We start from the raw sequence: 27,028 nt of genomic DNA, 5'->3' as shown, positions 1-27,028 counted from the left end.
CCCTCACACAGACACATATAATCACATCAATTAAAAAATTAAATGCTTTAAAAATGAAAAATATGCTTTTTATAAAGACACACACATATGTTTACTACTGCTTAAGAAAACTTAGTTTAAAAAAACATAAAACTATTATATTCACAGCCATTTTTATTGAACTACACCATCATAACGAATATGGGATAGACAGGTCATATAAATGACTATACCAATTAATCTAATAATTTCATAACACCTAATAGTTTACAAATCACTTTTGTATCCACTCTCTACCTAGTTCTAGCCACTCTCAAATAGCTATGGCATTTTCAAAACACACATATAAAGAAACATTTCAAACACAAAGTGACTTGTCTCAAATATCAATTATCATCTTAATTTTGTTGGTTCTCTATAATACCATATATCAAATGTTCTGATAACCATAAATAAGTAATTCATAATTGGAAAAAATAAATCCAAGCAACAAATGTAAATTTAATTTGCCAATGGCTCTTACACATCCTTGGAGTAAAGATAGAGATAAAAATATTAATACTACAGTTTATATTCATGGTTGTAGTTATCTCTCCTCAAGTTTGCAGTGCACAAATTGAACACTGCTATTTCAATTGAAAAAAGTATAGTCCTGTGGGCTGGAGAGACGGCTCAGAGGTTAAGAGCACTGACTACTTTCCCAAAGGCCCTGAGTTCAAATCCCAGCAACCACAGGGCGGCTCACAACCATCCGTAATGAGATCTGACACCCTCTTCTGGAGTGTCTGAACACAGCAAAGTGTACTAACAGATAATAAATAAATAAATCTTAAAAAAAAGAAGTATAGTCCCCTCAAAGTTAGAGGAAGCAGTGCATAGTTCTCACACAGGAGCCTATCTGCAGAACCGTGACCATTCTAGTTCTAGCTGACTCTTCTGTATTGCTGTCTGTATGCCACAGACCCGTGGGCTGTGCTCCACAGAACTCTACGTGCCGTATCAGTGCCCAGTGCAAGAATGGCAAGGGAAAGATGGAGTAGCTGTTTCCCTAACAGTTCAAGCTCAGATGAAAATCCTGGGAAGAGAAGCACAAGAAGGTTCTAACAGGTGGAGAAAGATGAAATGGACAAGGACTTAGACACCTGAGGGATCCCACAGCAGAATTTCTTGGCACTTCTTCTTTTGTCTTGTATCACAAACTGCCTTTTGGAGAAGCTGACAACCCAAAACTGTGGGGTTGTGAAAGAGACAAAGATGAGAAAAAGAAGAGGGGTAGATTCTTAAAGGCCCAAGAAAAATCTACTTATTCTTTCTAAGAAACAGGTCAGGAAGGAGATAGACCAGCAGGACAGAAAACTTTTAGACAATATCGTTCAGTTTTAGCATAAGAGAACACGCAGTCCTTCCCCTACCAGCAAAAGCCATTTGGGGATCCTCCATTTCCACTCTCCACCCTCCAATGTGGTGGTGTCAGAGTTCCTACCCCAACCCCTCCTCACCAGTACCAGTGGAGGACACACGAAGGGATGAGGCTTCCAAATCTATCCAGAGACAAGACACCCCTTCCCAGACTTAAGGGCATCAGTGGGGCTTAGAGGCAGAATTTGCCCCATGGTAATGAGGTCATCTCACCCTACCCTAATACAGATAGTCAGGACATTCATGGATTTCCTAGCCAGGGCGGCATGAATGGGGAACTACAAATCCTACCCCTCCCTAGCAGAACTGAAATCCCCTACCATGGCGCCAATAGAGGCACAGGTAAAACCAGACACTAACTTAAAGCAACATGGATTGTGGAGTCCTTTCTCCACCGGAGGGATGTCAGAGGAGGCCTGCCAATGCAGAAGATTTAAATAGAGTATCAAGTTTTATAATACACAAAATATCCAGGTTTCTGTATAAAATCACCCACCACTCCAAGGCCAAGAGAATCTTAGCTTGAATGAGAATGTCCAACATATTAATATGGCAAAGACCTTATAACTGTCTACCAAGATATTAGGACAGACAGACACACACACACACACACACACACACACACACACACACACACACACAATTTCAGGAGAATGGAGCAGAAAAATACAGTAACTGAAATAAGTTTAAAGGAGAGAGGAAAAAACTGGTTACAAACTTGAGGACTGAGCAAAAGAAAATATCCAATATTATCAACAGATAAAATGACAAGGGATTGAATGGCATCGGTTTCTCCCCACCTACCCTCAATTCATTTTGTTGAAACTCCACCCTTGCATTAGTCAGGGTTCTCTAGAGGACAGAACTTAGGATGAACCTATCTCTCTCCCTCCCTCTCTCACCTTCCCTCCTTCTCTCCTTCCCTCCCTCCTTCCCATGCTTCCTTTCTTTCATAGGATTTTTAGAGTGACTTACAGGCTGTGGTCCAGCCAGCCTAACATGAGCTGTCCTACAACAGAAGGTCCAAGGATCCAGTTCCATCTGTGCTCTGTCCATGAGGTGGGATGTTTCTGCTGGTCCTCATTATATGTTGGAGTCCCAAGGAAGTAGGCTCTAATGTCAGTGAAGGAATGGATTTGCTTGAGATCATAGGAGTAAGGTCTTAATCCAACGGGACTGCTAGCCTTATGAAAGCAAAGGAGAGCTCTCAGAGCCTCCCAATGTGCAGGGGTAAGGCCATATGAAGACAATCTTCAAATCAGAAGGAACACTCTCAGCAGGAACTGAACATTGCTGGACCTTGAGTTTATCCTTTTATCTCCCAGAACTGTGAGAAGTAAATTTCTTTTGTTTGAACCACCAAATCTATGTTATTTTGTTATGGCCTCCTGAGTCAACTAAGATCCTGTGCCAAAAAATGGGATGCTGGCACAGCAAACATTAAACGTGTCAAAGCACCTTTGCAATTGGATAGTGGGTAAAGGCCAGAGGGGTTCTGAGGTACATACAGAATGTAAAGGCTATTCCGGTGAGGCGTTAGATGTCAATGAGGAACATACTGTTGGAGCTGGAGATGACCTTTTTATAATGTTGACCTTTCTGATGAGTATGCTAATGTCTTGTGGAAGGAAGAACCCAAGAGTGATGAAACTGGGTAGTTAGTAGCAATTTCTAAATAAAGTACCAAAAGTGACAACTGGAGTCTCACTGCTTGTAGTGGAGATGGGAGAGATGAACTAACAAACTGGAATATTAATCAAGAAGGAATGAGAATCCAAAGATATGGGAAAAGTCTACTCATATGAGGGAATTTGAGGAAGTTTGTTAGGAAGAGCACACTAATGCTGTGTTTGAACAACCATTTGATGAAATGATGGGTATTTAGCTCATTGGCTAATACACTGATGGGTACAGTTCATGGTCTAATACAGTGATGGATATAGCTCATGGGCTAATACAGTGATGGATATAGCTCATGGGCTAATACAATGATGGATATAGCTCATGGGCTAATACAGTGATGGATATAGCTCATGGGCTAATACAGTGATAGGTACAGCTTATAGGCAAATCCAACTTGTTTAGCTTGGTTTCAACAGGCAAGATGACCTTAAACTTAAACCTGACAGCCAAGGCCGGGGATGGACCTATCTGGAAGAGCCATAGAGGAAGGATTACCTCACCAACAGGTCTATGAATCAAACCAAAAGGGATTATTCTCATATCTTACAATCTAGTGGAATTAATTCTCTAAGTTTTGAACTTGCTTGGCATCCATCACCCATTCCTTCATTGGCATCTCTATGCTTTGACACAGGAATGTCTGTCCTATCGTAGTATTTTAGAAGTGTATAACTTTACTCAGTTTCACAGGGTCACAGCTTAGGTTGGATAATCAAACATCTCAGTTCTATCTGATTCAGGTGAAAGACCAAACTCTGGACTTGAGACTTTACAGCTGGGGCTGGAATGTCAGACGTTGGGAGCTGAGGAGGGCAGAGTGAAGGCACGCCGTGCATGGACACGATTTGGTGGGAAGTAGCAGGAACAGCGTGACAAGGAATAAACTGTGTCTCCTTAAACCATGTAGATGGAAAGCCTAGCTCCTAGTGCAGACTGAATGTGGAAACAGGGCTTTCCAGAGTTAATTAAGGCTAAGTGAAGTTGTGAGGATACGGTTCTAGTCCACTGGGACTGGTAACATAATGAGAGAGGCATCTCTCTCACCTTGCACATGAACCAACAATAACTGTGTGAAGACACAGAGAAGACAGTCATAAGTCATCAAGATGGCGGTGTGCGCCTATAATACCAGCATTTGGACAGGAGAGGCATTTGGTGGAAGAGGATGAGGAGTTCGAGAACACCTTAAGCTACAGAGACTATCTGAAGCCAGCCTGGACTCCATACTACATAAGAGCCAAGAGAGAAAAAGCAGGTGTTTGTGAGTCGGGAAAAGAAGCCGGGCAGGAAGTGGCGTCAGAGGACTCCTCAAGCTCCAGGGCTCCGGGAGACACTTTCCTTAGGTCACCTAAGAGATTCCGTCTCGGCAGATCCAGAAGACTAATTACAAAAATGGACTTAAAAAATGAACAGTCTTAGAAACCTGTGAAACTACAATCAGAGCTAAGGATTCTGCCATCCAAATCAGAAATGGAGAACAGGTAGGGTGGTGGGCTAAAACTGTATTGTGAAGAAATGGTATCAGGCTGAAAACTCCGCAAACCTGATAATGGATATAAACCCACGGATTGAAGCAACTCAACACCTACCAAAAGATATCCACTCGAAGAAATCCACACCAAGACACAGCACAGTGGAACCCCAAGATAAAATTACTACATCCAAACAATGTTTGCAATACTAACCTTCACATTTTCAATCAAAAGTGTATTCACACAGAATCACCTGGCACTACCCCAAGAGTATAGTGGAGAGAGGCCAGCCTCTCAGCCAGGGTTCTCACAATCAACACAATGCCAGTTCAAGTCTACAATCACATTGTCTATGGCATAAAAAAATTCTATGACAAACTACTTACAATTGAGGTAAGTCTTTATAAATCAATATTCTCAGGTAACTCAGTTTAGAACACCCTGAACATATCAAAGGTCCCTTTTGTAAATTGACTAAGCTGTAAATCCAGCCTTGGGATTAAAACGATTCCCAGCACACATCTTACTAAGCAAGATACAAAGACAAGACATGCAGAAGCTCCCAAGTTGGTGTTGCTCAGCTTAGGGCAAAGCTGCCCTCACACGAGCCTGTCAACACAGCCGCTGTCAAGTCTACTATGTTTTTCTGGTTGTCAACACTCAGTTACTGCAACCCACACTCCCTGGGGGTCACGCCTCAACTTTTCCCCATCCTTTCCGTTTGCTTCCTCTGTGTTTTTGGACTTAAAGCTGAAGGACAACTGTTGTACCATTTCTGACCCTGGACAAACTTATCGTAAATTCTCAATCTTTTGTACCTATTCCTAAAATGGCCATGTACTTCCTTGGAATCTCCTCATCATTAAGGGGCTGTACACCCAAGCAAGATGTCTTCTTTGCATGATGTATACCCCACTTTCCCACAGATTTGGCAGTGTTCATACACATTAGGATGTTGGGAGCAAATTTCTGCCTCCCATTCAGGAATTATTTTTAAAATATAAAACCTCCTTTCACAGTCTACTGAGTTATGCTCCACATCAACAGTTATTTCAGTAACTATTAAGATAACAGTCTTAAATTTCTTTTTAGCCCTCATAACATATGATAAATGCTCAAAACCAACCAACCAACTAAAACCAACCAACCAACCAACCAACCAAAACTACCCTTGGACTGTCGTACACTTATCCTGTGTGTATACTCTTGTGTTGGCCATAGACTGAACACTCACTACAGGCCTGTCCATATGCCTTGTTTTTCCCTCCAGCATGAGTTTTCTGATGCCGAGAAAGAGATGAACTCTGGCTAAAAGCTTTGCCACATTCTTTACACTTATAGCATTTTTCTCCAGTGTTGTGTTTTCTGGTGTTTTGTAAAGAGATGAGCTCTGGCTGAAAGCTCTTTTACAGTCCTTGCATTTGTAAGGCTTCTCTCCAGTGTGTGTTCTCTGATGCCGAATAAGGGCTGAGCAGTCACTGAAGGCTTTGGCACAGTCACCACATTTATAGGGCTTCTCCCCAGTGTGAGTTCTCTGGTGCTGTGTCAGGGCTGAGCAGTAGCCAAAGGCTTTCCCACACTCATTGCACTCATAAGGCCTCTCCCCAGTGTGAGTTCTCTGGTGCTGAAGGAGGCCTGAGCGATCACTAAAAGCTCTGCTGCATTTGTTACACTTGTAGGGTTTCTCTCCAGTGTGAACGACCTGATGCTGGGTGAGGAACGTGCTCTGGCTGAAGGCCTTCCCACATTCGTGACACTCATAAGGCTTCTCTCCCGTATGAATCGCTGATGTTGAGTGAGGTAGGAGCTCTGGTTAAAGGCCTTGCCACATTCATTACACCCATAGGGTTTCTCTCCAGTGTGGATTATGTGATGTCAAATAAGGGCTGAGCGGTGGCTGAAGGCCTTCCCACACTCTAGACACTTGTAGGGCTTCTCTCCAGTGTGAATCCTCTGGTGTAGGGTAAGGTGTATGCTCAGGCTAAAGGCCTTCCCACATTCATTGCACTTGTAGGGCTTTTCTCCCATATGAGTTCTCTGATGCAGGACAAAGGTGGAGTAGTAACTGAATGCCTTCCTGCACTCATTACATTGCCAAGGTTCCCTCCCTGCACGTGTTTTCTCTTCTTTAATCATTTCTGAACTTGTGAAATTCTTAAGTGAACCACAATTATCAAGTTTCTCTCCTTGGTGTTGAACAAGTAGTGACCGCTGCCTAAAATTCCTTCTAAATTCATCACGTTGGCAGCCTCTCTCCACAGAAGGTCTCTTCTGAGGGACCAGCTCTCATCTTGGATGCTTCTTTCAGGTTTTCCTGCCGATTTTCTACAGACTCTTCACAGTCCCTGGCCCTTTCCTCGAGAAAGCTCTCCAGCAACGCTCCAGGGGATGGTTCCTCTTCAGAAAAGTGCTTCTCTGGACTTAGCCTCATGCTTTCTGTTATTGTCTCCCACTCTGAAAGAAAAAAATTGCATACACATAGAAAAATAACCTCTATACTAGAGAATAATAAAACAAATAAAAATGATGGCAGAAAACACATTCACTTCAAAGCTCTCAAAAAGAGTCTTGTACTGTTGGGAGTGCATGAGAAAAAAAGATGGCTGACTGAGAAAAGGTGCTGCAAAAAGGGAAGGGGTGAGCAGCAGGGCAACACTGCTTTAATCAGTCAAAACCAGGGTCTATGGGACACAATGATGGGGCCAGAAAAGAAGCCTCTAGGAACTTAGTCATACTTTCACTGAATACCCGAACAAAGGCCATCTTTAAATTTTCTTCTGGCTATCACTTTTCCCCATGTTCTCATGTCCTAACCGCAACTAAAAACTAATCTCTTTTACACACACACACACACACACACACACACACGCACACAAATGCATACAAATTGGTTGCTGCTGTTTCGAAACAAGATGAAAATTCTAGAAGGTAGTATTCAATGTTGTATGTATCTTCTACTAATTCAAATTATTATGAAGGTTAAGAGTTAGAAAACACATGACTGGGTGAGATAGCACATGCCTTTAGTCTCAGCACTTGGGAGGCAGAGGTGGGTGGATCTCTGAGTTCAAGGCCAGCCTGGTCTATAGAGTGAGTTCCAGGGCAACCAGGGCTACACACAGAGAGAATCTCTGTTAAAAAAAAAAAAACAAATACACAATCAAAAATAAAAACCAAAAAACAACAAAAAATAAAGAAAACATGATAATCTGATTGCTTACTATCATTTCCAACCAGAAAAAACACACAGAACTGAAGTGGAAACTTCCGTTTCTTTGGAAAGTTAGTTATGTCAAATGATGTTTTGCTGGGGCACACAGGTGAAATGATGTCTTGCTAAAGCAGACACAGGAAGGAATGTTTTCCTGAAGCAGACACAGGTGAAAGGATATTTGGATACAGCATGTGAAAGGACCCAGAATGTAGGAGTATAAATATGACCCCACAGACAATGGGAGATGAGCGCTGAGCACTGGTTTGCTTTGCTCTGCTCTGCTCTGCTTTGCTTTGCTATTCTTCACTAACAGTATGCATCTATTGGTTCGCCTTACATAACATTGTTGAGCTCAACTTGTGATACACCACCATTGAGAGAAACTGGCCCAAGAACTGCTTGTGAGGTTCCTGTGGCAGCTTGCTGCCTCTGTGGCCTTGCCTTAGTCCAGTTGGCGAGCCTGGTGGTTTCTTTAGGATTGAATTATAGCTGCCTGGTGTCTGCTCGCTGAAAGGACTTGACTGTAGCTGCTAGTTCATGCCTGGTGTCTGCCTGTCAAGGGAGACTGGTCCTCAGCTGATGAATTGTATTTGGTGTTTGCCTCGGGACTGAACTGCTGCCAAAGCAGATTAAGCTCGCTCCCAAAGAGCTACTGCTGAACAGGTTCACTTCCCCCATATTCTAATAACTTTTCTCTTCCACTACTGCTGGGTGGTGGGCTACAGGAGAGGCTGAGCCCTTATTGAAAGTAGGCTGTAAAAAAAGGATGCCTACACAGAACAAAACAGAATCACACTTTTTAAAAGAAAAGGAGCAGAGTGTGCAGAGAAGTTCAGGGTTCCATTTGCTCAGATTGGTTCCCCATGTGTCAGGGTACCTGTGTCAGAATCCTGATGTATGGGTAAACTTCAAGGGGAACGTTTCATTGCCAAAAGTGGTTTTAAATCCTTCCAGGCTTCCAAGGTGTTATCATTTGGATACAGTTTGAATGCAGCCAAGGGGTCATGTGCTAACTCGGTAACTAGTGCAGCAATGTTGGGGAGGTACAGTCTTTAAGTAATGAGGACTAATAAGATGTATTAGATCAAGGGCCAAAACTGCTGGAAGAATGTTTTGAGGAGTGAATTAATTCTTGCAGTAATGTGCTGTTTTAACATTGGACTGCCCTATATACTTGGTCCCTTCTACACATGACAATTTCCTGTTCTGTTTTTATTTTTGCCACACTGTTATGTAGTCAAGGAAGCTCTTACAAGGGCCATTAACATGTGACACAGAGCCCTTCATTTTCCAGAACTGTTTAAAGAAATTTCTTTTCTTGAAAAGTACCTGTCCTTGAAAACATATACCAACACAAAACACACTAATACAGATGTTATTTAACATTCAGCCATGTCTCTAAATGTTATAAATTACATACCATACTCAGAAAAGTACCTGGAATTTTAAAGGACAAATAGGTAGACAAATATCAAAAGCAAATGGATAAGCAGCTAAGAGAAATGAAGAATTGAAACTCTAAGTATCTGCAGAGAACACATGACACATGGAGGATACTGAGACGTGCCTGTCTTCTGCTAAGGATTCAAGAGAAGTCAAAAAGTTTAGGCACATAGACTATGATGACCTTGGAAGAAGGTAGGAAGATGTAGTTTGAAAATTTAGCAACTCTCCAAAGAACCTAGCAAAACGATGCTTTTCCAATTATACAAGGATAAGACCAAAGAAATATAATTTGCTGGTAGTTTGTTGCAATGATTCATTTTGACAGAATTAAGATGACATCATATTAAAACATCCATGACATCATTAAAAAATACCATAGTTAATCAATAACATTCATTTGCTTAACATAAAGGAAGGTACTGTTCTAAATATTTTCCTAAACTATTATACTTGATGCTCAGCACACTGACTGAAGAGCTATATTGTTTTATAGATGGGAACCTTGACTGACAAAAGTGAGTAATCCACAGAAATACTGGCTAGCTGAGACCAGCTTTGAACCCAGAAGACTGATTTCAAATCTACCCCGAGGGTAGAAAAGCGAGCGCTAAGCCATGCTGCTTCCGCTTGAATAGGGAACACAGACTTCAATCAAAAGCCAGTGGCCAAAGGTGGAAAAAGAAAAGCATTATGCTGCAAATATAAAATAGTTTGTAAAAACAGACAGTCAAGCAATGCAGGGGCACAGAGGTCCCTGTGCTCGCAGATAAGCACCAGGGAAGCCAGGAATGTCAAACACACAGAATGGTCTCTTCAAAGGGAAGGTGTGTAGCCTGTTTCTCACCCAGAAGGCTGGGAGCACAGCCCATGTCCTTTGCACTCTGTGTGGCTGAGACCACATCAGAGCTTCTTCCAGACCCTAAGCACTATCTTGTTCTTCTCAGTCAGGCTACAGAACCCATCTTTATGGATGATGCCACAAGTATTTTACAGAGAGTTTTCATGCAGTCATGTCTTTGAGCTTTATTGTACACCCAGGGGCAAGTTAATTATCACCAAGAAAAGTTCTGACCAAATTGTGCTTTGCTTAAATATGACTAAAATAATTACTCGTAGTCAGAATCTAGGAATTTGAACCAACAGACAAATCATGAAGTTTGAATAAACAAACTAGGTACTAAATTGTGTTGAACCAGACTGCCTTCTTATCTCTCACAGATTGACACTCAGCAGGCCATTTGTTTACAGGGACCCCTGCAAAGCAAGGACTCGAAACATCAAAATATCCATCCCTATTCATAGTATTTGATTTGATTGATTCTGGCTTTCTATCGAATCATCTCCACAGGGCTAGAGGGCAGCACAGGAGAGACCAGGTCTCCAGGTGGCCATTTCCATGGGGAGAGGAATCTGGCTAGCTCTTCTACAAGCACTTATGTGACCATCTGAGTTATAGTCCCACTGTCCCCAAGAGTCACTCACCTGGATTGGCTGCTTTCGAGACATCCCTCTCTAGTTCTTCCCTATGCTCCAACTGGGAGATCGCATGAGGTTTGGCAACTGGAATCCCAGTTCACAAGGAAATAAAAGGAGTCTGGTAAGGGGTGTACTGAGTGTCCTGGTCTTAAGGGAAGATTTGGCGGAGTGGGGAGAAGGAGAGAAGAAAGGGAGAGGGAGGAGGGTCCAGGTCTGGATTTCTTCAACACTGCTCAGAAGAGGGTAGAAAAGCTCATGTGGGGTGTGTCCTAGTTAGGTTACCATTTCTGTGATGAAACACCATGACCAAAGAAACTTGGGGAAGAATTTGGCTTAAACTTCTATATCAATATGGAAGTCAGGACAGGAACTCAACCAGGGCAGGAACCTGGAGGCAGGAGCTGACACAGAGGCCATGGAGGAGTGTTGCTTACTGGCTTGCTTCCATGGCTTGCTCAGCCTGCTTTCTTATAGAACCAAGGACCACCAGCCCAAAGAGAGTATCACCCACAATGGGCTGGGTCCTCCATCATTGAACATTAAGAAAATGCTTGCCGGGCAGTGGTGGTGCATGCCTTTAATCCCAGCACTTGGGAGGCAGAGGCAGGTGAATTTGTGAGTTCAAGGCCAGCCTGGTATACAGAGTAAGTTCCAGGACAGCCAGAGCTACACAGAGAAACCCTGTCTCAGAAAACCAAAAAAGAAAAAAGAAAAAGGAAAAGAAAAGAAAGTGCCCTACAGCCAGACTTATTGAGGCATCTTCTCAGTTGAGTTTCCCTCCTTTCAGATAACTAACTCTAGTTCGTGTCTGGTTTACATAAAAGTAGCTGGCACAAGGTTTATTTGAGTTTAGAATAATTAAATCACTTGTTTTGACCTCACTATAAAAACATACATCTATTCTCTTAGAACTTTTTTCACTAGAACTTTGTCTTTGTACCCTTGACTAAGGAATAAAGAGGAATGCTCCAAGCTATTATGATAAAGGTGTCCATTCCTCAGTCCAAGAGTGGTCAAACTAACCATAAACAAAAATTGGGAACTTGGTCTGTCCTTACAAAGATTAAGAACCGTTGGAGCTAAGGGCCTCAGAGGTCCTAGGAACCCAGGAAGTGAAGCATCAAGCCAGGTAAACTCACCCAGAGAGAGGTACCATCCTTACCGAGCAAAACCAGATTTCTGTGTTTCTTAGGCACATCTCCCAGGGAGGCTTCAGCTCTTCCCATTGGGTGAGAATCTCACCCCTATTCCTGATCAGCAATTCCTGAAAAGCCAAAAGCACCAATGCTTACCACTGGCCTCCTACCAGAAACCTACCAGAAGACCCAAGGAGACAGTAGAGGGGTGACAGGAGGGGCAGACAAAATGACCATGGTGTCCTTTTTAATAGGAAGACCCTCTGGCATGGCTGTGCTCCTCAGATCTGTTGTTTGTCTTTTTAAGTCATATGGGCAAAAAGAATGAGTAATATCTGACTGTCTCATTGCCTTCTCTTTAAAATTTATTTTTATTATATGTATAAGTATTTTGACTGCATGTATGTAAGTGCACCACATATATGCCTAATGCCTGAGGGAGCCAGAAAAGAATGTCAGATCTGGGCTGCTGCATGGATTCTAGGAACCACTAAGCCCCCCTCCCTCCTTTCTCCTCACCCCAAGCCCTCTTATCTGGAATTTTATTCCATTTACCATCATCAGCAACTATATACCTGGTTTGACATTTCCTCGAAGCTAAGTATGATATGGACAAGAACTTATACAAAATAACTGCTAGTCTTCAAGACTCCACAGAGATACCTATACTAATTTCTTTTCAATCAGTTATGACATGTTTCACCTTATTGGGTTTCTGAAAACCTTTATATGTCCCATGTGGCTTACTATGTGACTGAAGACCCAGTACAGATGTTTCCTGTGGTCTGGCTGTAACATCTCCTCCTTAGACTGACTCACACCACAGTGACACAGACTCTTTGGCCTCTCCAATCACTTATAGACACCTTCCCCTCCAACTGAAGCTGTTCTCTCTTGGAATGTTCCTATATTCTACTTTCCAACTACCTACTACACGACTTGGTTTTTCAAAATGAACTTTTATCTTAAAACCTTTTCAAATAGTCTCGTTGATGGCCACTCTTCCAGGATCACTAATAACTTGTCAGAGACAATTGTTTCTGCATTTAAAATGCATATTTATACATGTGCTCCTTCATGCTGTCTAGTTTATGTATATTCTCCTACTTCAGCAAACACCATGAGACAGGGCCTGTGGCTGTTAGTACTTTGCATCTCACAAGGCCATTTATAGTGGTGAGAAGCTAGATCATGTGCAGTACAACAGTGGCCAAGAAGCAATAATGGGAAGGAAAGTTCTGTCTAAGAGAGGAACATTTCCTGTAAGATTCACCACTCATCGGTCTCTCAGGATGACCTTAGCTGTCTAGGAAACAGGGCAGAGCAAGTTTAATAGAAGAAGACATATCCATGCAGAGAAAAGAAGAAATATAGACAATCTGAGTCCCCGGAGTCAGTAAAAAGAAAATATAGTTCTGCCATTTTCTTTTGATTTTCCAGCACTGGGAGGGTTTGAGTCCTCAGAAAGTGAGCCTAGAAGGTTTATTTAGGTTGTCTCAGTGACAGACCTGTTATAACCAGAACACAGATTTACCTTGATTTACATGAAGTAATTAACGATGCTTGTGCCAGGCTGTTCTGAGAAGGGAAATGTAGATTTTCAACTCTACAAATTACCTCCGTTCAGAAATGGCCAGGTTCCAACAAGTGTTACTGAACTGGTACTACTATTAACTGTATTGGAATTGCCAAGGCAACCCCTTCTTGTCCTGGTCATACCCTGACTCCATTTTGTATGTGTTCGGGCTCTTTCCAGCCCTTACGCCATAAGCTGTCACTATTACTTTCTATGTGATGGTGTTAGCATTACATTTAAAGTCTAGACCTCCTGTGCTTGAGAAAACAAAAAGCAAAAGAGAATACCTCTAACACAAAAGCCCCTGAATTAGACAGGTTGTACCCCAGCAGCCCATTTCCGTTTTTCCCCAAACATTGAACTATTCTTAAATTTACTGATCTTGTAAAATTTACTGTTCTATCAAGTTAGTGGGTCATAAGACTGCTATTTCTGGTTTTGTAATTGAATTTGCTTATTCTATTCATAAAGATAACTAGGACAATTGCAAAATATATATGTTAAAATTAGACCCTGCCTACACATAAACAGAATGCATGTAATCTAGTGGGGTTTGCCTTTATAATCCCTGTTCTGATACAGCTAGGTGCTACATCTTGGAAGTGTTCTGACATGTGGTTCTGGCCCCATATTGGGTGGCAGTATCTAAAATAAAAAGCCTCTTCTTTTTAAAATTTATTTATGGTCATGGTGAGTCTCTGAACAACACTAGAATCATAATATCAACACATTCAAGACTACCCCTTGACCTGGACCGTAGCCCAGCTGTATAACCCAAACAACTGATGTGTTCTATCAAAACAAATGTTACAAGGTTCTCCTGACTCATACCTGACAATGGTATCATTGTGTTTTTTGCCTAATAAACGCTCGGTACTCAAGCTTCAGTGCCAAGAGTTCTTTGGAGACAAGATCCTGCTCTTGGTCACTGGCTAATCAAGGACTCTGGTCTGGCTTTTTATGCATGGTAGTCTGTAACTTTATCCTCTGAAGTGTAATATGAGTCAGACTACCTACATGAGCTCTGAGATTCTGTAGACTTGTGAGTTGTCAGCTGGTGCATTCTCAGTATCTTCCCACAGGAAACTAATTTGAGCATTAGTTGGTATTTACAGGAGAGAAAATTTGATCTGCCAGGTCTCCAGGAACAAGCCACAATGTCAGACTGTCCTTTCTCCTATCTAGTGTCTAAATTTTAAGTAGACTGAAAGCTTCTTGAGGAAGAACTTTTCTCAACACTTTTCCTGGCAGTGGCCTGAGAGCAAACATGCTGCTTAGGGGAGTTTCTCATGTCCTTCTCCATGCTGGCTGGACCACAAACAAGTTGTTAGGGTTCATGTTTAAAAAAAAAAAAAACATGGCTGATCAATGAGACAGGAATGAAAGAAAGCATTACCAGTTAGCTCAGAGGGAGTCTAGTTGGACTTTGGGAAAATCTCAATAAACCAGGCCTGGTCACTTTCTCCCCCCTAAAAACAAACAAACAAACAAACAAACAAAGAACAAACATAATAGCAGGAAGGAAAACTACATTCAGTTTTGGTGTGGTCACACTGGGAAGTCATGCAAAAAGGTGTCTTTGGTCATCAGTGGTAGGTAGCTGTCAGCTCCAAGGGGGAAAGAACAAAGGAAAGACTAGGGGTCTGCACAGCAAGTGATCGTAGGTTGTAAACTCATGGACCCACAGCCTGGGCTGATGGCAGGGTCTTACACAGAGATTGCTGTGCAGCAGTGCAGATCACCTTCCCAAAAGGAAGCTAAGCATTGGCCTCCCCAGTTTTCAGTCACTTTCCCCAAAAGCACATTCAAAGTCTGGATTTGCCCCAGTCTTATGTCACTTGCAATGACAGCATCTTAGATAAATAGAATACTTGACACTGAGTTTATTTTGAAGAAAAGACTCAGAACTCTCAGAGACAGTCAACAGACACGTGTCAATAGTCTCCTTTATTTTTTTTACTCGACATTACAAAGCATTAGGTATTATCTACACACAGATCCTGTGATATTTTTCTTCAAGCTGCTTATTATATAAAATACACACACACACACACACACACACACACACACACACACACACAAATGTATTCCCTGACACTCTTCTACTTTAAGAAACCAAAATGAATTTGTTTGTAGCATTGGAGAGGACTGTTCGGCCACTTAACCTCCTCTCAGTTTCAATAGAAACCCACCTGGATCTACTGGAATACACGAGCCCATTTCCAGGCCTTACCTTGCAAAAAGGGAATACAGACTCCCAAAGTCAAGGTTGTCTCATACCTGACCTTTAATACGATAAAATACAGGGATTCACCGAGGAAACAGATGCATTTGGGTACTCAGGATCTAAAGCTTGGTGATGGGGAACTGCATTGATGATTTTAAATATCTAGAGACATTTCATTTAATAGAGAGCTTTTTTAGGTCTGGAATAATGGGTAGAAAGGGAAGGACTCAGCTAAGTCATGTGCAAAATGTAACTTTGACAGTGGCTTCTAGTGTCATCCAAATATCAAGGTGACTGTATCCGTAGCCTTCAGGTGTGGATACTGGCTCAAGTAGAAGTGATCAGAATGGCACCTAGGCGATAAAATTATCTTTAGCGTTCCCTTCCTTATTCATGGTGATGTGCTGGGCCCAACAGTACAGATTGAATGGACACTCATACACACCAGATGAGAGTGACAGGTCTTGGTTTATTTAGGAGGCTTGTTACTGTACCATGAGCAATGAAGAAAGAAGAAATAGAACTTGGGAGAGATGACTAGTATATTAAGAGGCAGGACTGAAAATTTCGAGAGAAAGGAGGTGGACCCAAGCAGGTTTTGAATAGAGACACTTTGGTATTCATTTAGATAAACATTTATTGATCACCTAATATTTGCAAGGCACGCTGTAAGACACAGAGACCTATTAAATCACACCTCCAAATGCTTACAATCTAGCTAAGAAGATAATTCAGGTATGCCAATTATAAGACAAAATTTTAGAGCGTAATCTATAGTAGAAATACTGAAGGCAGATTCACACTGAAGACCTCGTTTCTCCTTGTGTCATGTAGGGTATTTTACTTAATCTCTCTAAACTTCAGTAAGCTGATCCGTGAACTTCAACAAGGCCTCTTTCAGTGTGAGGACTGGTTGTTGATCATGTCCGTGAGCAGAATGTGGTGGTTTGAATGAGAATTGCCCCCTTAGGCTCATATACTTATTTGAATGTTTGCTACCTGATTGATGGAATGTTTAGAAAGGATCAGGAGGTGTGGCTTTGTTGGAAGAGGTGTGTCACTGGGGGTGGGCTTTGAAGTTTCAGAAACCCTTGCCTAGATCAGTGTGCCAAGACCAGTCTGTCTGTCTCTCCCTATCTCTTGGCCTACTGCTTGTGGATCAGATTTAAGTTCTGCTCCAGCACTGGGTCTGCCTGTCACCATGCTCTCACGATGATGGTCACAGACTCACCCCCTGGAACTGTAAGCAAGACCTGCAAATGCTTTCTAAGTTGCCTTGGCCATCATGTCTCTGCACAGTAATAGAGAAATAACCAAGACACCTGGCTTCACCCTGCGTCTCCTAGACTATAGTACTTAATTTCTCTAAACTTCAGGGTGCTCCTCTGTGAAGTTCAGACAGCAAAAGGACCCGTTTCACAGATTTAGTGAGAGGATCAGTCAACCTAGCCCTTTTACAATTCACTGCTGAGACTTTACCCTAAGATCAGTGCTTAGTAAGTGCTACCACTACTACTAGTCTAGGAGAGCTTTACTGGGGCACAAGAGAATAAGGTCTGGGTGCCAAAAAGCTCCAGAAGAGCTATAGAAACTTCTAGAGAAAATGGTACTCTCTCACAATTGTGACATTCTCCAACTGTAATAGCCTGCAGCTATTTAAAGTGCAGTGATAACAGGCCTATTCTCACTGTGTCTGCAGATTCCTCTCCTAACATCTGTCCTATGATCTCTCCAGCTTCCTTTCGCAGTGCTTGGGATCAAACTGCAGCTCCTCATGCATGCTAGGCGGGAGTCTATCACTGAGCTGTGCGCAGCCTCTGTGCAGAATTCTGAATGTGGAGGAGATTCATGGTTTAGTTTCTGCACTCCACGTTAGTTCTGTAGCACAGGAAGGAGGCGCACCGTTTACTCGGACCCTGAAGCAGAGGTTGGGCAGAAGACAGCGGCCAGAGTTGGCAGAATGAACAAATGCTGGCTTTGTAGAGGACAGGGAACCCTTCCAAGCTCGCAGGAAGGCCCGCTGTCTAGCTCATGCTTCCCCCTCTGTCTATCCCTTGTTTGGCGTAACGTCTCTGATGCTGAATAATTGAGGACTTGGAGCTGAACTCTTTGCCGCACACACTGCACTCAAAGGGTTTCTCCCCCGTATGAACTCTCTGATGTCTCGTGAGCCGGCACCTCTGGCTGAAGGCCTTACCACACTCGCTGCACTCATATGGCTTGTCTCCAGTGTGTATCTTCTGGTGCTGCGTAAGAGAAGAGCGGTCAAAGAAAGCTTTGCCACACTCGCTGCACTGATAGTGGGGCTCCTCGGTGTGCACTTTTTGGTGTCTGTTTAGGGAAGTGACGCCATAGAATGCTTTCCCACAGTCCCTGCATTCGTAAGGCTTCCTGCCAGTGTGGATCAGCAGGTGCCGAGTGAGAATGCTTTTCTGGCTGAAGGCTTTCCCGCACTGCTGGCATTCGTAGGGACTCTCTCCGGTATGGATTCTCTGGTGGCGAGTGAGGGATGAGCGGTCAAAGAAGGCTTTGCCACAGTCATTGCATTTAAACGGCTTCTCCCCTGTGTGAATCCGCTGATGCACAGTTAGGGATGAACGGTCAAAGAAGGCCTTGCCACACGCATCACACTCGTACGGACTCTCTCCGGTGTGGCACATCAGATGTCTACTGAGACTGCTCCTGTGGCTGAAGGCCTTCCCACACTCGGGACAGTCATATGGCTTCTCTCCAGTGTGAGTCCTCTGGTGTCGGATGAGGGACGAATGGTCAAAGAAGGTCTTCCCACACTCACTACATTCCTGGTCTTGGTGTTTAGTGAGGGCTTTCTTGGATGGAGCTGACATTTGATGCAAGCCTTTATCCAAGGAAAGGGGCTTTTTGCAAGTCCTTGCTTTGGGACTTTTCTTCTCTGGTTCCGACCCACCTGTTAGTGTTTGGATTTCTCGTTTAGGGCACAGAGAACTTTGCTTTCTATGGATTTCTCTCAGTGTGCCTTTTGAAGCACCTAGGGTCTCAGGCTTAGCTTCCAAGTCTGCAACAAAGAGAAAACACATGTGGTTTCTTCTCTGGACTAAGAGACATGACAGAGGGGAGAGATTCTAGGACAGATGTAAAGGTGATGCTTGGTCCGGGAACAGCTCAAGCCAAAGGTGTGGGAATGAAGGAGGAGCCTGGGAAGGAATCTGAGCAGACCTCTCAGGATACAGGAGAAGGGCCCTGAGAGTGGGGCAATAGCTTATTAGGGTAGGCTAAGGAGAGAGCTGGGTGACCAATAAAAATATCCTAAGTGCACACAGGCAAGGTCACAGTTCTGAGAAACAAGTTGGTGAATACAGATAAATAACACTTGACCATGTAGAGGGGGAAAGAGAACCAGTGAGTGACAGGAATCAATCATGCAAACAGACAACCTGTCTGAACAAAGATGGCTCCTAACACTCCTCCGACCCAGACAACCAGACAACCTGCATTTGAGCAAAGGTGACTCCTAACACTCCTCCGATCCAGACAACAGAAGCAAACACAATCCTGACCATGCTGTTCCAACCTGCTTACCTAGAGAGACACTCTCTGGCCATGCTTTCTCCTCAGATCCATGAAAACCCCGCATCCAGGGCTCGCCCCTTCTCTTGAACTGAAGAATCAGATCAGGTCGAGGAACAGGAAGACCTGCTCATGGAGGAAAAGAAAAGCAGGTGGCTGCTGGGATGAAAATGTCAAACCATTCCAAAACTTAACCTGGCCTCTAAGTCTAGACTCTTCTAGAAATGCAGAGAAATGACCAAAAAGCCTGAGGGAGGATCAAGACTGGAGCTCTTGAAAGGAACAAACAGCAGGCACCAGGGCAGTGCCCACAAAATCCACCTCAGTTCACAGGCAGTGAAGGAAAGCTTTCCATTGGCACCGGCAGGATAGAGGCCCTTGGCTCAAGAGGTAAGTATTAAAAAAAAAGAAAAAGAAATCATCTCGACTAAAAACGCTGAAGGAGGGGCTCAAATCTCTTTGCTCGTATTTAGTATAATGCTTTTATTGAAACACGTCAGTTGTGTTCACTGTAGGAAAGTTAGAGTTCTGTACAAGTAAAAAGAAAAACAATCACCCGTCATGCTGTCTATTAATTTTTCTTTCCTTCATTTCATGTTGATGCAGAAAGACCTTACATGTGATTCTACTAACAACTAGATAATGGGGCCAGTGAGATGGTTTATTGGATGTACCAAGTCTGCTAAGCTGGGCTGGCTCCCTAGAGCCGGCATGGTAAAAGCAAAGAGGAAACTCCCGAGAGTTGTCCTCTGTCCTTCACACACATGCTGTGGCATATGTATGCCCCACCCTCAAATGAATAAAGAAAAAAAATGTTATAAGAACTTTAGAAAACTGGATAATGAAATACTGACTTGTAAACTGAAGTTCTTTGCACGTAACGAATTTAAAATATCAATTTAATTAGCACAGATTTTCTACAGTGTTTTTAATGGCTATACAATACTGTGGTAAATGTGTCCCTGTGAGCTGTATGAATTAGTAATCTTATTGCATTCCTTGTATCATTCATTCGCCAGAAGCAATCATACCCATAGCCATATAAACAAAGTTCGATCCCATGCCTAGAAACACTGGAGCTGGCTGTGTGCTGCTTCTCTCCTGACTGGCCATTGGCATCCCTTCCTGGTGCTTCTGGTCTCTAACCTCAGGGATCCCATGCTGTCCTAAGATTTCACTCTCTAAAGCTCAGATGTTCCTCAATGGCAACTGAACATTCTGTTCTGTTTAGGATACGATTTGGGCTTAATCCAGAAGTGTGTGTGTATGTGTGTGTGTGTGTGTGTGTGTGTGTAGGTATTAAACAGAAGGCCTTGCATATGCTAGGAAAACACAGGACCACTTAGCTACACCCTCCGCCCAATATTTGCTTTTTTAATATAAATCTGCTGTTTTAGTTTGTTTCTGCACCTGTGTACTCCTGCTTCCAGAGTGGCCAAGACTGCAGGTATGCACCACTGTTCTTAGCTTCAGACTCTTATCCTGGAAGCTTCTTAGAGTTCCTTATTACTTACGGGTACTTCACTTTACCTCACTAACAGCTGACATCGACAGCAGCTCTCAATGTCCCCTTGTCACATAAGTGTAGTTACAAAGTGCCATTTATAGGTAGTGTCAATAAAACAAATACTCAAAAATCAAGCATATCTCTGATAACCTTTCTCCTGTTCACAGGGGCACATCTCTGTAGCTTCTTCCTCTGGCTTCCATGAAGGGATCAATATCTCCTCATACCAAGATGGCTCTTTATTCTACCAGATGGAACTAAGGACATGACCTGTTGACATGCCAGGAAAAGACCTGGACATATTAACGATTTTACTTGCTGCCTCCGGAAAGCCAGATCCACATATACATTACACACTCTGCTCTATCCTCTAGATTGCCTTTTGTTTTGTCAAACAAGTTGCTGAACAGGAGGCCTGTGGTTGCCCAGTGCTATTAACACCAGGGAAGCCGATCTGTCCAGGGCTGGGTTCACGAGCTGTGCATCTAAAGCCATCTCCTTTGGCTCTTTTTGTCTGTCAGGTGGCTCTGGACTCAGGTGGGTAGTGATCCGCAGTTCATGTGCCCCACACTCATTCAGGACGAGTTCTGACTCCTCACAGGGAGCCTCCTCACCCAGTGAGATGATGCTCACCCAGTGAGATGATGCTCACCCAGTGAGATGATGCTCTCATAGTTCTCTAGCATCACGGCCTTGTAGAGCGCCCTCTGCACGGGTACCAGACGCTTCCACTCGTCATCTGTGAAAGTCACTGCCACATCTTCAAATGTCACCAATGCCTGAAAATACAACCATACTCCCCCTTACAACCCTTTCCTTTCTTGTTGTCTGTTTTGTTTTTCATGAGACAGGGTCTAACTCTCAGTGTTTTATAGCAAGCAACATATACACCAGCCTAACCCAGCACTCTTTGATGTATGGGGGCTGACTCTCACTCAGTCCATAACTGGCTGCACCAATGGGACAGCCAAGACAGAACCACTGATCCTAGATGACCTCCAGGTGACCTGTTCTGTCAGCTTTGGGGAAGATCACATGGAGCAACAGCTACAGGTGTCTTGGGCTTGGTCCTAGGCTGGTAAGCACAGGCTCAAGGAACTGAAGGTCACCTTGTTTTGGAGCCTTTCACTGGGCTAGGAATGGAGGGCTATGAAGGAAGACACTTGGGATAAAGAAACTAACTACATTTTGGCCACCAATAACAGTCTTTTGGAAGCAAAACAAATCCACCTCACCTGACATCTGGTAGGCGGAGACACGGCAGCCATTCCCTCCTATGCTGCTCTGGTAGGGAAGGATAAGAGCCCTAGTGAGGAAAAAGTGTGGGGGAGAAAAGATATGAGAATGAGCATTTCTGGGGTCTTGACTGGTGTGGCAAGGCCCCTCCATATACCAGTGAGTGCAATGTAGCCACCTTCATCCCCATCACCTCACAAAGAGTAAACCAAGCAAGGCCAAGAGCACTCCATGCTCAGTCCAGAGTTAGAACAAAGGCTATGGATATTAAAGCCACAGTGCATTGAGTTCTGTTCCCAGGAATCGGAACCCAGGAATCAGAATATAGCGAGAGTCATATGATATTTATATATTCACATTTAATATCACCCTGAGTGCTTACTGAGCAAAAGCCGCAAGGAGCTTTAGAGACGACTGGATGGATAAGACAAGTTCTGTATCCTCTTGAGAGTAGCATCCCACTTAGCTCCAGCTAACGAAGCGTCCATCTGACACTGTCAGACTGTTCACCTCACTTCCAGAACCAGACTGATCATATCACAGCTGAGCATTGAGTGTGTAACTAGGCACACCCCGGTCTGCTTTCTCTTGCTCTAAGGAAACACTGAACGAAAGCAACTCAGGGAAGAACAGGTTCATATGGGTCACACATTACAGCACATGACCAAGAGAAGCCTTGGCTGGAACCTGGAGGCAGAAACTGAAACAGAGACTGTGTAGGGACACTGTTTACTGGCTTGCTCAGCTACTTACACAGCCCAGGCCTACCTTCCCAGGGGTGACATTATCCGCAGTGGGCTAGGTCTTCCTATATTATCGATTGGCAATTCAGAAGATGTCCCACACAAATATGCTAACAGGCCGATGGAGGCAACTCAGTGGAGATTCTCTCTTCCCAAGAGTGCCTAAGTTTGTATTTAGTCAACAAAAACTACGACAGATATGATCTGGTAGGAAAAGATGACATCCTTCTTTGTGAACATGAATTTTAAAACGTTGGGACAATATGCAGATGAGTCAGAAAGCTAGGAGAAGGTTCTGAGTGGTCACAGGGCCCCGAGGAGCAGAGTCCTGGAAGACAGAACCAATGGATGCGGCGGCTCCATCAGTGCTGAAGTGCTGGAGCTCACCCGTGCTTCTGGAGGAGAGAGGTGAGCTCCGGTTGCAGCTTTACTTAGTCTTGGATTTCCAGAAGACTCTTACACTTTGCTTAAGTTAGCTAACTGTGTCTCACTCTCTCTCTCTCACAATGAAGAGTCTAATTAAAGACTAGTGGGGTGTGGCGGTGTGTGCTTGCAATCTCAGCACTGCCTTAGCCCAGGCAGGAAGAGGCCAAGGGAGAAATGCAGCAGCTCTCTCCGCACAACTGGGACCTACAGTTTTGATGTATGCGTGTGTGCGTGTGTGTGTGTGTGTGTGTGTGTGTGTGTGTGTGAGAGAGAGAGAGAGAGAGAGAGAGAGAGAGAGAGAGAGAGAGAGAAACTTCACAGGCTGGGAGGACCTGGAGTCTTGAATAGATAAGAGGCAGATCGTTATCACATCAAGAACTACTACTGAAATTAGATAGGAGAAAGTCACTTGTGAGCAACACCTTAGAGAACATGAAACCGGAGAAACCAGCAGAGGTCAAAGTACATCAATAGGTGCTTTGGGCAAGGGGTGATTTCAGCATAGCTGTGTCCTCATTAGTTAAGTTCTTTAGGAAGATCACTGGGACGAGTAGCAAGAGCCTTCAAACACAGACATTCTTAGATCGGCCAATTCTCTTCGAGAATTTATTTAAGAAGTATAAGAAAATAGTTACAAGGGTTTTAATTAACCATCACTAACACGTTATCCTTATTGAAAGTTATCTGCCAGCCAGCTTCCTAAGCACATTACACATATCCTATTTAATCTTTAGGTAATGCAACCAAAATCTGGACTCACCTAAGCACCTATGACAGACAACTTGATTAAATAATCTATTGTCTAGCGGCTAGACACACATTGGGGCACTACAGAACTCCACCATAACTAGCATTGAGTGCTTGCTCTCATGAGGCACTATGCTGAGTGCTTTCTATAAAGATAATTTAGTTCCATCTTCATACATCAATAAGAGAGGCACTATTTCACAGCAATTAAGAGATTCAGGCTTTGTAAAAGGCTGAGGTGGACCTGGGAAAAGTCTGCCTGAAGCTTTTAATTCTGTTATAATTTACTTTCATTGAAAGATAGCCATAAAGTTAAGCAGATCTTTACCTGCAACACATCCCAGCATCTCGGGAAGCTTGATTCGCGTGACTGAAATTTCACGGAAAACAGAAGTGTGGTGATATACGCCCTTAATGCTAGCACTTGGAAGGCTAAGGCTTAACACAACGCCAGGTTAAGTTACAAAATAAGAACGTATCTCAAATGTAAAAAGAACACTAGGGAAAAGATCACTAGTAAATAGCCAACAACTTCAATGGAGTAACAGACAACTGGCCATCCCACGGACTTCTACACATCTGACGCTTACTGGTGGTGGGAACGAAGTTGTGCTAGTTCGACTTGATGGTGGTCAGAATGTCAGCCTCTAGAATTGTTTCTCAAAATTTTGTTTATGTTGACCTCATTTGAGACGCACAAAATATCCTGCTTGGTGGGTCTTACTCTGATACTGTGGGTCTTGTCTGTCCGCAGTATAGTCCCATCACCCTTATTTCCCACTATTCCTTAACAGTGCACTCCAGTCAATATCATCTTAAAACTGCCTAAAGCCATTTGCGATTTCCTTTGGGGTTTTCTTCACCTCAAATCCGGTATCGTCCAGGAACACCCTATGCTCACACCAGGACATTCCGGTGCAGGCTCAGGGCGAGGAGCTGAAGCAAAGGGAGATGTTTTCTAGGGGACTTGGGAGAGAATGGAGTGGATGCTCCCAGGTTTAGCGTCGGAACCATCCACATCCATGTAGAACCCATCATGGAAAGAAGGAACGAAAGGAAGACCGGGATCTCCAACTTGAAAGTACAGGATTCTGACACACAGTGGACATACCCTACGAGGACACTGTCCTCACGGAACCGACACACACCAGAAGGGAAGACTCTCTGCCCACACAGGCCACGCCCACTAACCCTCCCCCAAGTGCCCAGAGTCCCCGTGTCTCCTCCGCCACCGCGTCCACTCGGCTTCTTGAACACCTAGACCCGCAACCCTCACCTTCGGCAAGAGTACTGGGAACCTGCGAACACCTCACCGCCTCGTGTCGGGAAGGCAGTGCGCCTGCGCAAAGATCTTCGGCCTCTGAGCTCCAATCAATGTGTTGCCTTTGCACGAACTACACTTCCCAGAAGCGTCAACAGCCAGCGCGCCGTGAGATGACGCGTAAAATCCTGCACAAGGTTGCACTCCAGGTCTGTGGTGCTGAAACGGATGGGACCAGGCTCTGAAACCAGGAGCCTTGCTGTCCAGAGAAGGCAGACCTGAGCAGAGTAGCTGGGGAGGAGGACCCTAAACAGCACAAGTTCGATTTCTAGTTCGTTTCCGGTTTGCCAGTGTGCCTATCTTTTCTGAAAGCCAGGGTTCCCGTTCTTAGTCTCCTTTCAGTAGACTATCCCAGATGCATGAGCCCAGAAACATACCCGTCGCAGTCTTCCATCAAGAATTCGTGGCGTAGGTTTAATCCCAGATTTGGTAGCATGTCGGAGAATTTACACTCAACTCTGTAGCCGTAATCCTGAATGAGGGTGACCTTCTTCCTACTGCTTCAGAAGATACCAGCCAAACAACAGACTATAGACTTTAAACGGTGTGTGTGTGTGTGTGTGTGTGTGTGTGTGTGTCCTGAACTCACTATGTAAACCAGGCTGGCTTCAAACTTAGAGATCCACCTGTCTCTGCCTCCAAAGACCTGGGCTTTTAGGTGTGCATCACTCCACCTGGCCTCTTTGTAGCTCAAAAAGGCTACAAAACTTCAAAAAGGATGCAAAACTTCTAGGGAAAAGTCTCAATTTGTGAGACAAAAAAAGGGCAACCTTCATTTGGTCCTATGATATCTGGATTTGCCCTCTCTCTGAACCAAAAGACAGGTTTGGGCTTTTCTGGAATTAACTGGATACTGCAGAATATGAATTACAGTATTTAAAGAAATAGCCAGGCCAGTCATGAGAAATTAAATGAGGGTCCCAAGCCCATACCATTTGTAATTGAGGGATTAAGGAACACTCTTTTGATAGGCTTAAGAAAGCTCCAGCACTGGGGCTTCCAAAGGGATGGGCTGTTTCAACTATACATTACCAAAAAGCAGGATTAATAACCATTCTCATCTGGCCATTGGGTGGTCACAAATGGTCATACCATACCTCCCTGAACAACTGGATCCTGAAACCCAAGATAATCCCAGTATCTCCAGGGACTGACAATGACTCTTTGATCTCCCATTACTATCTGTACACCCCTTCCTAAAAACTTAATCTCTTTGGCCATCAATTAAACCTCTCCAATATCAGTTTTTCTTAAATAGAACCTAGAATTGGTAAAGAAGTAAATTTTTCTACTGAGTAAATACCTACCTTCAGGATGTTACATTTTCATGCTGCTTTCTGGAAGGAAAGTGGTTTGCTGAACTCCAAGAGCAGTTCCATCAAATACTGACCACAGGTTTTGTCTCTCGTGCATGGCATCCAGAAACTCTCCTGTGTTGCTATGTCGGCTACAGGGGACACTAAAGGGGTGGCTCATTTGTCAGTAGAGGGAATAAATTATGTCACTAGACTTCCAAGGTCTCAGCTCTGCTGTCTAATTTCTGTTGACCCCTTTTGCCTCTGTCAGTCTCATGGACCCCTTGTAAGCCTTGGTCTGTCCCTAAGGCAGTGTGAAAAGGGCAGCTGTAAAAGGGTTCCTCTGTAATCCTGAAGGATGGCTGCATACAGAAATCCTCAACTGTGTTCCCCGAGTATTCAATGGGAGCTTGTAAAAGAGCCCTGCGATAACTTTGGTTGGACAAGGTCAGGAGAAACATACAATCACGTCTTCTCAGGAAAAGGATTCTTCCAGTCTGCTCCTGAGTTCTTGGGGGCTGTATGGTATGTGCTCAGACATGGTCACGACCCTAGGACTGATTTGGAGGACATGGTTCA

The 27,028-nt window shown here is 43.7% G+C and overlaps 1 protein-coding gene and 1 pseudogene across 1 annotated transcript; both read right to left on the bottom strand.

Moving 5' to 3' along the window:
* Nucleotides 1–5,740: 5,740 nt before the first annotated feature.
* Nucleotides 5,741–11,950, bottom strand: Znf892 (zinc finger protein 892; annotated as a pseudogene).
* A 4,069-nt stretch (nt 11,951–16,019) lies between these two features.
* Znf2 (zinc finger protein 2) lies at nt 16,020–25,170 on the bottom strand. Its single transcript, XM_021149176.3, has 5 exons — nt 25,110–25,170; nt 21,917–21,987; nt 21,334–21,460; nt 19,187–19,300; nt 16,020–18,662 (listed from the first exon to the last, which is right to left on the bottom strand). Exons 2-5 carry the CDS (start codon nt 21,947–21,949, stop codon nt 17,653–17,655), a joined length of 1,284 nt encoding a protein of 427 aa, XP_021004835.1. The 5' UTR covers nt 21,950–21,987; nt 25,110–25,170; the 3' UTR covers nt 16,020–17,652.
* Nucleotides 25,171–27,028: the final 1,858 nt, after the last annotated feature.

This window comes from Mus caroli, unplaced genomic scaffold (assembly GCF_978045245.1).
Source record: "Mus caroli unplaced genomic scaffold, Mus_caroli_1 scaffold_2, whole genome shotgun sequence".
NCBI lineage: Eukaryota > Metazoa > Chordata > Mammalia > Rodentia > Muridae > Mus > Mus caroli.
This window is presented reverse-complemented; position numbering and strand designations above follow the sequence as displayed.

What these genes read in the sequence shown, in the direction of transcription:
- Znf2 (XM_021149176.3), bottom strand. Translation starts at nt 21,949, where the DNA reads ATGGCTGCCGTGTCTCCGCCTACCAGATGTCAG. An exon ending in TGAGAGCATCATCTCACTGG is followed by an intron (nt 19,301 to 21,333) that starts GTGAGCATCATC and finishes CTCCATGAGCAG; the next exon opens with GTCTTCCTGTTCCTCGACCT. An exon ending in GCCAGAGAGTGTCTCTCTAG is followed by an intron (nt 18,663 to 19,186) that starts GTAAGCAGGTTG and finishes TCTTTGTTGCAG; the next exon opens with ACTTGGAAGCTAAGCCTGAG.